At 39.5% G+C, this 11,225-nt stretch overlaps 1 protein-coding gene across 2 annotated transcripts in view; it reads left to right on the forward strand.

Moving 5' to 3' along the window:
• The window catches only part of LOC139376476 (coiled-coil domain-containing protein 186), a 110,873-nt gene extending 101,487 nt beyond the window's left edge, over window positions 1–9,386 (forward strand). For both annotated transcript variants that reach the window (XR_011627933.1, XM_071119109.1), the window contains one exon: window positions 6,594–9,386. Coding sequence is in view for 1 of the 2 variants with exons in the window: in XM_071119109.1 (XP_070975210.1) it covers window positions 6,594–6,650 (57 nt within the window). In the remaining variant the exon portion in view is untranslated. The remainder of the gene's footprint in view (window positions 1–6,593) is intronic.
• The last annotated feature ends 1,839 nt before the right edge of the window (window positions 9,387–11,225 follow it).

Here is an 11,225-nt window from a genome sequence, read left to right on the forward strand (position 1 = left end):
TACAATTTCTCTCAACCACTGGCATATTGGCTTTTTAGCTGAGTGCTGATGTCGCCATGTGACCACCTTGTAAAAGGCAGGGACGCAAAATATTTATTTTGTACATTCCCAGCGCGCCTCTCCAGGGTGCTGTTGGAGAAACACATCGCTGCGGGCTCCAACATTTCATCCGAAAAAATTATTTAGCAGATGTTGCATATGGTAGAAAGAGTATGTGAAGAGTATGGAAACTTTTTAGATCTTGCAGGTTTCTCCGATCAAATAGCCTAATCTAAGTAAAAAATGTGCTGACATGTTAACAAACACTGTATCCTAAAAACAGGACAGGTCAAGGTAAAATGGACAATATGTAATGGACAATCAGGCTGCTCACAACTGCTGTTCAGAAATGTCATCCTGTGGACTAAATTGTCATGATCAGTGGTTTCAAGTTTGTATCCTTCAATTTTTTAGGTGCTGATCATAGCGAAAAATAGAATATTTCTGCATTTCCCGCTATGTAAACACATTGCAAATAGGCTCATGATAAGTCCTCCTGATAAAGTTGTGTAGCTGATATTCAGATCTTAAATACCCAAATTGAGTAGTCATAGGAATCAGGACTAATAAAGCCAATGCAACCGACTGTTTTACAAACAGTGGGCCTACCACATATATGGGCGTTCATAAAATTCCATAGCGGGCCGACATGGTAGGCTATACCCCAGTAAGCATGGACCAACGCCAACGCCTTTTGGATGTCTTTTTCTGGTCCAGCTGTCTTTTTTTAAATATTTTTTTTTACAAACGGTAGGCCTACCTCATAAATGGGCATTGCTAAAATGTAACTTCAGGCCACACTGTAGGCTATATCTCAGTCAGCACAGGCCGACGCTGACACCTTTTGGACGTCTTTTTTTTTGGTGCAGTCCGGACCAGCGTTGGTTTACATGTCCGGTTTTTGGTCAACGTCTGGAAAAAATGTATTTTCAATGTCTGGAAAATACGTCTTTTCAACTTTCATTCAGAGCCTAAATTGAAATGAACTTCAACGTCTGGAAAATAAAATATTTCAATGTAGTTTTGCTTACTGGGATTATTCTAGTTAGTTGGCATGACCAACGGTGCAATTTCCTGCAATAGTACACATTTTGTCATGGCTGTCAAGAACATTATAACAAAATCAATGACATTTGGAATTTTTATTTTGGTGATAGTACTCAAAGATTACTTATTAAAAATATATTGCTCCTTTCTACATACTTTGTCTGGTTTTAGATGTTTAACAAAAATGGGGAATTCAAGTGGAAACACTGGCTGTAATGTAGCAATGGTTTTTAGAAGACTTCTCTGATCTGTTGAATCTAGCAATATGATCTTGACATTTCCAAGGATCTGGCAAATAAGGCCAAGATAGTAATTTGAAAGTTTTCAATTATTTACTTTTTCCTCTTAAATCTTTTTTTATTATATGTTTTTTAATGACGGACTGGGGACTCATTGTTTAGTATGGCATTGGCCAAGGTACAGTGTGAGGACAATGACATTCTTGTGAGCAAAATTACGTTGAAAATACATATTTTATGGACATTGAAGTCACATTCATTTTTGGTTCTAAGTGAAAGATTAAAATAAGTGTTTTACGGATGTTAAAAATACGTATTTTATGGACATTGAAAATAGGTCTTTCACGGATGTTGAGAATGTTTTTTTGGGGTCATTGTTTCTATTAGCAAATTTCAACCGTACATCATTTCACTTTTCTATCTATATGTCAACAAATATTGTCACGTTTAAAAGTTGTTACATTGAATAAAGGATAATGGATCAAAATGAAGATTACAGTATGGAATACGTATTATTACTCCCATTGTGTTAACCAAGAGCTTTGGAACTGGCAGTGACCATATTCAAAGTTTCCTAACACAAACCAACAGAACCTTTCAACTACAATGACATTCTCAGTAAAGGTTACAGAAACTTTTTTACAGTGGTTGAGACTTAATAATTAATTTAATATGGAATTTGTGGCTTAGTACTGTACCCTGCGTCACTGCTTCATTGCTCCAGGCCAGTGCAAGGGGGAGTTAGAGCACTGATTATGCTTTTGGGTCCCAAGGCGCTAATGTGTCACTAACTGACAATGAATGGGCGACATAAACCAAATAGAAACTGATAATTGTGCACGACTTCAAAATTGAATTTCAATGACCTGAATGATGAGGATGAAGAAGGTGATTGAATTTAGAACAATTGTGTAAGAATTGCTATTCCTCTGTACAGCACGCACACCCAGAAAAATACACCTATTTTTGTGTTACTACTCACCAGTATTACTTACTAAAACTGTTGTTACAGTAAGGTTTTTATTCTAAGAGAAATAAACTTTTCAATTATATTGAACTCCCGACCAGTCAAGTTGTACAGCGCCATTATGGGCTATTAGCAGTACAATAGACTCTTACCAACATGCAATTGATCAGCATTTAAAACTTTTAAAACTTTGTGGATGGGGCCTCCCTAGTGGCGCAGTGGTCTAAGACACTGTATAGCAGTGCAAACGGCGTTGCTACAGATGCTGGTTCGATGCCGTGCCGGCCAACTTACATTTGGCCCAGTGTCGTCCGGTTTAGGGGAGGTCTTTGAAAACGAAATCATCTCCAAAATATAATTATTTTTTTAAACAAACTATTTAGAATCCTCCAATTCCTCTAAATGTAATTGTTGGTTGCAAGCCATATAGGTTGCAAAATAGTTGGGAAGAGATTTTTGATGTTCGATGGCACATGGCACATGGTTTATGAAATTACATGCAATTTTCCGTTCCTCCTGAACAATAGTGTAAGAATTGCTATTCCTCTGTCCTGCACGCGCACCCGGAAAAATACATATATTTTTTTTGTTACTACATGTCAGTATTGCTTACTAAAAGGGTTGTTACACGGAGGTTTTTATTCTAAGAGAACATAAGCAAGTGATGTCTGCTAAAAAGTCAAACTGATGGCACAGTCATATAGCCTCGGCACCTACATAAAGCTGAGTGACTCACTCATTCATGGCTTTTGATCAAAATAAATAAGTACCAACATTCTTTCTGATATTCTTTTAATTAATAAATGTTTTGGTTATCCTGACCTGGACACCATGTATTATAGTCTGTAAAAGGAAAAATATTTCCACCATCTCTCATGATCCATAAGGAATAAATATAACTGAATGACAGAAATATTGGAACAAAATAGGCTAATGAAGGGGAACAAATGGTTGCTTACTGGAAAATACTCTTTCAAAATTAATGGAAGAGGCAAGTGGAAGGGGGAAAAGACAGCATTCAGAGGTCAAGACATCGCTGCTCTAAAACAAGCATGGGGACTGGTCTTGATAAATCAATGAGATTTTTATTTTCACTGAATCTCCGTTTGGGCATTGGTTAGACTACAATTAGGGTGTGGAAATGTTAGGGTTATTTTTCTCTTGGTGTAGTACTGTAGCCTACTCCCTACCGGTCATGTTGTACAGTGCCATTATGGGATGTGAGCAGGACAATAGACTCTTGCAAAGAAGGAGGGTAGGGGGAGAATTCTATCATCAAATGTATTCTTTAGTTAGGTTTGCTGTATCACAATAGGCCCAGCGTCGTCCAGGTTTGACCAATGTAGGCTGCCATTGTAAATAAGAATTTGTCCTTAACTGACTTGCCTAGTTAAATAAAGGTCACGTTGTACAGCGCAATATTTTCCTAACGGAAACCCTGAGGGTTTTGTTTTTCATGGAATAGAAACTCCATAATATTACTCAAATTAATTCAGCTTTCTTAAAGTCAAGTCCCATTCTAAATGACAAACTGGCTTTATTTACAAATTTGTCTCACCTCATGTTCAAGAATGGCCTTTTTTTTCGCTCACTTTCGGTTATTTGAAACCAAAATATGATTATTTTTTAAATAAACCATAGAAAGTTGGTTGCAATTTCAGTTTAATCCACCAGAAAACAGAACAAATAATACACCAAATATTATGGTTAAACTCAAATATGCAAATGTGTTACTTTTTTAAATTTTTATCAATTGGAACCTTTAACAGGTGAAAAAGTAGTACCTTGGTTTTCACAAGCATAGCAGGCAGGGAATTCTGCAAACAACGTTTCTAGGAAGGGCTATTAGCAGGACAATATATATTGGTTATATTGTGCATGGCTCCCGAGTGGCGCAGTGGTCTAAAGCACTGCATCTCCGTGCATGAGGCATCACTACAGTCCCTGGTTCGAATCCAGGCTGTATCACATCCGACCATGATAGGGAGTCCCATGGGCACACAATTGGCCCAGCATCATTTGGGTTTGGCGGGCCGGGATGTCCCTATAGGCATGCCGGGCTTTTGGTTTCTCTCCCTCTAAAAATATAAATTATATTTTTGACTTTATAAATATAATTTGGGCCTTTATTCAGATTACAAACGCTCACTTTCGGTTATTTGAAAATGAAATAATCTCCAAAATATAGTTATTTTGGGCCTCCCGGGTGGCGCAGTGGTTAAGGGCGCTGTACTGCAGCGCCAGCTGTGCCATCAGAGTCCTGGGTTCGCGCCCAGGCTCTGTCGTAACCGGCCGCGACCGGGAGGTCCGTGGGGCGACGCACAATTGGCCTAGCGTCGCCCGGGTTAGGGAGGGCTTGGTCGGTAGGGGTGTCCTTGTCTCATCGCGCACCAGCGACTCCTGTGGCGGGCTGGGCGCAGTGTACGCTAACCAAGGTGGCCAGGTGCACGGTGTTTCCTCCGGCGCATTGGTGCGGCTGGCTTCCGGGTTGGATGTGCGCTGTGTTAAAGAAGCAGCGGCTTGGTTGGTTGTGTATCGGAGGACGCAGGACTTTCAACCTTCGTCTCTCCCGAGCCCGTACGGGAGTTGTAGCGATGAGACAAGATACTACGAAATTGGGGAGAAAAAGGGGTAAAATTAAAAAAAATATATATATATATAGTTATTTTTTAAACAAATTATTATTTCATTTCATATTATTTCATTTAGAATTATATAAAAGTCCCTTAGATATTCTCACATATCAGATTTGCCCTATCAAAAAATGCCCCTTTAGATATTAATTTAGAATCCTCCAATCCTCTAAATGTAATTATTGGCAGAGAGTCACGTCATTGAAAAAAATATTTGTAGATATGCTGTAGGCCTACCGTAGGCAACATGAGTCTCACTAGTGTTGAGTAATGTGCTGTTAAAAGTGGTGTATGTCTTATTTATTTTAAAAGCATATTGAAGTTAGAAGCAATAGGATTTGAAGCAACAGCCTGTGTGGTCAACTGTTTCAGCATTGTTTTGCACTGCTCTGAGACAAGCATGGGGACTGGTCTTGGTAAATCAATGAGATTTTTATTTTCACTTAATCTCTGTTTGGGATTTGGTTAGACTACAATTAGGGTGTGTAAATGTTATGCTCTTAGTACTGTAACCTACTCCCGACCGTCATGTTGTACAGCACCATATTTTCCTAACGGAACCCAAGGGTTTCGCTTTTCGTTTCTCTTGGAATAGAAACACTATAATGTTAATCAATCAATTAGGCTACATTTCTTCAAATCAATCCCATATACTATGTTCTTATAAAAAAAGGTTTTAAATTCTCTAGTACAGCCAATATTGAAGACTATCAAATGCTTCTCAAAGATGCCCTATGGTGGTCAAACTAGCAATAATTAGCATTAATGGCAACAATGGCTGACAATTAAATAAACCGGACCAAATCTGAACCAATCATAGACATCTGTTTCACAAGTTTGTACAGTAGAGTTCAGTAGAGTACTGTATAGTAGAGTACAGTAAAACAGTATTGACGTCTATGTTTGGGTCAAATCAAGGCCGGTTCGGACCTGACCAAAAATCTACGTCTGTAGACGTTGAATTCAAGGCCAGAGCAGACTAACCAAATTTCAACCACTATTAACGTCCATGGATGTCCTGCGTTGGTCATTGCTCACTGGGATATTGCTATGGAAAGCCACTAATTATGGTAGCTGGCTTCACAGATATCACAACCAGAGCGCTGGTTTGGTGAACTAACCTCGCATTATGAGTTACCTTGACTGAAACCCAAAATCCCATGTTAGCTCCCAGAACAAATTCCTAGACTTAAGCTCAGTGGGTTATTGAGGTTTTGAGTTGCACAGAAGACCCAGGTTTGATGTCCAATTGTTTGACCAGCAGAGCATTGCCCATGGTAGAAGGATTAGTCTACTGGGGTGATCAGGCAATCAGTCTCTGAGGAAAGCACCAAGACGATACACATCCATCCCTGCTGCAAGCATCTTTCTGTTTTTCACTGTTTTTCTCTCTCCTCTCTCGTTCTTTCTTCTGTGCGTCTTTTTCACCATCTTGTTCCCTCTCTCTGTCTTGTACTCTCTCTCTCTGTCCTCATTCTCATCTTCCATTTCTCCAGTCTTCTAACTTTGATGACCTAGAAATGTGCAAGGCGAAGGACTCAAAATGACCCACGGAAAACAATGTAGTCCAGCTCAGAATATTTTACTGTTGAATGGGTTGCCTGATGTCTCTCTCGCTCTCTCTCTCTCTCTCTCTCTCTCTCTGTCTCTGTCTCCATCTCTCTGTAGGAAAATCTTCAGACGTTAGGGGCGGAGATTGAGCGACTTATCAAACAGCAACGATAGCTGGAGGACATTGCTCAGAGAAAGTTGCGCATGCTAGACGAGTGTCTGAAGGAAATTATAGAGGACCAAGTGAAGAGGGAATGTTGAAGACCCCACCAACTAACTATCTTGTGCCACATCAAGAATTTAACTGAGACACACACATGCGAACACACACACGAACACACACACGCATACACACACGCACACGCAGTGTAACAGAGAAATTTGAGTGTTGAATACCAGTCGCCTGTTCTTTATGAAAAACCCCAACTCTTCTCTCCAATGGGATGAGTACTCAGATCCTCTGACCAATGGATTGCCCTACTACCCCCTCCCCGCATAATCTAATACACTTTCCTGGGATGCCAAGGACAGCTTTATTTATGAATGAATTGAAAGGATTATGTTGGTTAGCATTTTCTGAAGCCAGTTGCTAATGCAGGTCCATGTGCATGCCAATCCTTATTACTCTCCCAAAAAAGTGTTTGTGCCAATTTGCTGAATATATTTTTGAATTCCTGCTGTGACCCCTAACGCATACAGTAGTACTCTCACTGTGAACCAGTAACTAAAGACTACTAATGCACTCAACCCACAACCCTTCAAACATTTGTCCACCAGGTCCACTTTCCTTTCTCACCGTAGCCCTACAAAGCACTTAAGGCAAAAATGTTACTTGAGATGATCATTCATAACTTGTATTTGTATGCATATCTCCCATTGACATCAAATGTTCGATTTATGACAAAGTATCTGGAGTCACGATTCGCTATTTGGCCTACATTCTGCAAACACCAATGTCAAAGAAGAACTCCTGGCTTGACCCCAAATGTCCTACTATGAAGTTGTATAAATAATAATGAGTTCAGCTGGATAATCTAGGGCTGGTCTTTAGTTGTTAATTGAATGTGATTTATTTATTTCTGTCGGTTTTGATTGGCATGTAATGTTTTCTTTGCTTTTCTTTAGTTTAAAATCAAGTCCATTGCTCTCTCCTTTTTGTTCTTCATTTTGTCCATTCACTGAAGGAAATCTTTTAGATTATTATTTTATATTCAATTGTTTGTTTCCATCCTTTCTCACACACTCCCTTGTTTTTACTGTCATTAATTTGTAGGACAACGCATTGTAGCCTCCCCCCATTTGCTTCTTCACCAGTATGTTCTTCAGCTGTCATAGTGAGGGTCACCTGGCCGAGCTAGAGGCGTATGGTCCCAGGGATGGGTGTAAACAACATTTACATTTTAAAGGTAGCCCGACCACTCGCAGAGGAGCTCACATGCACCTGCAACACACTGTCTTCTGGCAAGGACATGATAAAGAGTGACTTCCTCAGCCACGGCTGCCTATGCTACAACCAACACACCACACACACAGAGAAGTATGGAGAATTCTGATGAAGACTAGCTCCTAAGCTGCAGTCTTTGGTTGCAGTTATTTTCCCCAATTTGTTTTTTGTCACCTATGTGTAACTATTTCGATTAGTGTAAAGGAGGCCACTCTTGACTCCTCTGGGATTTTAGTGTTTCTCCCACCATTGTTTAGGTGGGATGCCTTCTCCCCCAAACAAGTCTACTTGGCCCCCCGCTATTGAACAATCACAGGATCAATTTGTGTAATTTGATTACGGCTTGTTGGTTTGAGGGCTTTTAAGTCCCGCCTAGGGGAAAAAAATCTAGGGGAAACACTACTCTTCTTTTTGCACCCTTTCAACTTGGCAAACCTAAAACACAGGATTCCCAGTCTGGCTCTCTACTCCGCAACATTGCGTAGAGAACATGCAGCGTGGGCAAATGTGTCAATCGATTGTTCAGGAGCAGCTTGAGAGAATATTGAAGAAGGAATTCATCTGAATAAATACATTAACATAATGAAATGGGTAGCAGACATCTCGTTATTATCACTGAGTTACCCAAATACCCCAGAAGCAGAGCTATATACACTATGGGTAAAACAGTTTATCATTGATCAGCAAACTGTTGATATGGCTTAAAGATTAACGTTGTAGAGTATCTTCAACCAATGAAGACTTTCACCAATCAATGATTTTTGTAACTTATGTTACAAAGGCAACAATTGTTCATTTGACACAGCAAAAATAATTTGCCTGAATCGTTTCATTACTGTTTAATTTGATTGTCAAATGAACAACATACTAGATATCTTGGTAAGACAGATGTAGTGACTGTGGATATTGTGGTACTCTTATGGTTAAAGAAATGTGTCCTCCATGACAACAAAACCATTGGAAGCATAACTCTAGTACCCGTTTCACACTACTAAGCCATGCACTGGCCTGGTTCCGCATCCACCATAGTTGCTGGAACCTTTACTTTGAACGTGCTGGAAAGTACCATTTGAATTGTGAAAAGGGTCAAGCACTCCCATGTGTGGTCCAACCTAGGCCTACATTCTCACAACATGAAAACATTGGAGCATTGTTAAATGAATGTTATTTGCCTGGGAGACCAGTCCACAAAGAGAGAGAGTGGCAAATTTGTCTCCCGTAACAGTGAAATTAGCAATATGAACAGATGTGTTGTGAGTGTAAAATTATGACTGACTATAGCGAGATGTTGGTATTTTCTGTTGATTGTCTTGGTGTTGTTCAATGTGCTCTGTTTGATTGAAAATTCAAACTGTGATTATTATACATTTGTAGATATGATCTTCTGTAAAATGGTCAAATGTTTTTAATATTCCAGATTCAATATGTATATATGGTGTTTACAGGGAATAAAAGAGATGAATCTCTTTGTTTCTCTTCATTATTGTCTTGTTTGTATTGTCCCTTACACAGAAAGCAAAACGAAAGTGAATTAATGTACAGCCCAGAGGAAATTGTCTTTGTAATAAGTATCACTAGAAACCTGTAACATATGAATACAAAAAAAGTTAAGTGAAATATTAGCTTTCGTCTGAATCCGAAAAAAAACAACAGGAAATCCAAAAGCTAATTTACCCTATGCACTAACAAGGCTTTTCAGCATAAGCATTTTGCCTACTGCTAGGGTAATGTAGTTCAATGAATTGGTTGTCAACTTTTTAGGGTTGAATGCTTTTCCAACAGTGTTGAAGGAGCTCCCACATATGCTGAACACTTGTTGGCTGCTTTTCCTTCAGTCTGCGGTCCAAATCATCCCAAACCATCTCAATTGGTTGATTGGTCAATTGGTGATTGTGGAGGCCAGCCTGGAGGTGTGTTGGGTCATTGTCCTATTGAAAAACAAATGATAGTATTGGACATTTTCCAGAACATGTGTGGCCCTTATACATTTCACTTATACATTACATTTCAGTGTGTGCCAAGGCTGGAAAGTGAGTTACTTCATGAACCAGCTCGGCGTATATTACTTTGTAATTAAGTCTATTTGAACTTGCAGGCTACGGTATTTCAGAAATATTATTGACTGAATATTTCCACAAGATAAATGACGAGCTTGCCAGGAGTGGCAAAAAGGGACCAGAGACGGTGAAAATCTACAGCTGTGAATGGGCCTCTTGGATGAACAGCACAAACAGCCACTTGAAAACAAAGGTAAAGTTCTTGCCTATAGTATAGAGTTTGTGTGGTTCGCTTCAGGAACGTGTCTCAGCGGTAGATCACCAAGTTGGTCTCCAAATTGACGAACCAAAGAAATATTGGGAGCTTTTCAGTTCAAATGAAATGCATGCAAAATATTGGGGGTATAATAAGAAACTTTGAGGGTTGAAAATGTGAATAATGTATAGTAATGGGTGTGTGACCACTGCAGAGGGAGAGTTGTGTGCCTCATCTGTCTTGACTGGCTCAGTTGAGTGGGGTTATTCACTCATTTGTTCAGACGGTTCATCTGACCAGTTTGTTCAGTCTGTTTGAGTTGTGATTGTGTTGTCTGATTCAGTTTGGCTGGACTTATTTGTTTAGACCTGTCTGAGTTTGTGCACAAAATGCAACCCATTCATCTTATTCAATCACTCCGAGTCAGTGGGCCATTCAATTCATCGCTCAGATGCTCATCTGGGGTGGGTGTGTTCAGTCTCATTCAGGTTGTCTGTCTGCCCTGTTGATTGTTCTGTTTGATACAGTTTGGAGTGGCAACCGTCCATCTGCATAGTCAAATAATAGAAATAGAAATCCTGTAATACCACTTATCGTGTTGAGTAAGTGAATCGATAAGGACTGCTTGGATGGGTAGAAATCCTGTAATACCACTTATCGTGTTGAGTAAGTGAATCGATAAGGACTGCTTGGATGGGTAGAAATCCTGTGATACCGCCTATTTTTTTATTGATTTATTTAATTTCACTTTTATTTAACCAGGTAGGCAAGTTGAACAAGTTCTCATTTACAATTTGCGACCTGGCCAAGACAAAGCAAAGCAGTTCGACACGTACAACAACACAGTTACACATGGAGTAAAACAAACATACAGTCAATAACACAGTAGAAAAATAAGTCTATATACAATGTGAGCAAATGAGGTGAGATAAGGGAGGTAAAGGCAAAAAAGGCCATGGTGGCGAAGTAAATACAATATAGCAAATAAAACACTGGAATGGTAGATTTGCAGTGGAAGAATGTGCAAAGTAGAAATAAAAATAATGGGGTGC

This window comes from Oncorhynchus clarkii, chromosome 20 (assembly GCF_045791955.1).
Source record: "Oncorhynchus clarkii lewisi isolate Uvic-CL-2024 chromosome 20, UVic_Ocla_1.0, whole genome shotgun sequence".
Classification (NCBI taxonomy): Eukaryota; Metazoa; Chordata; class Actinopteri; order Salmoniformes; family Salmonidae; genus Oncorhynchus; species Oncorhynchus clarkii.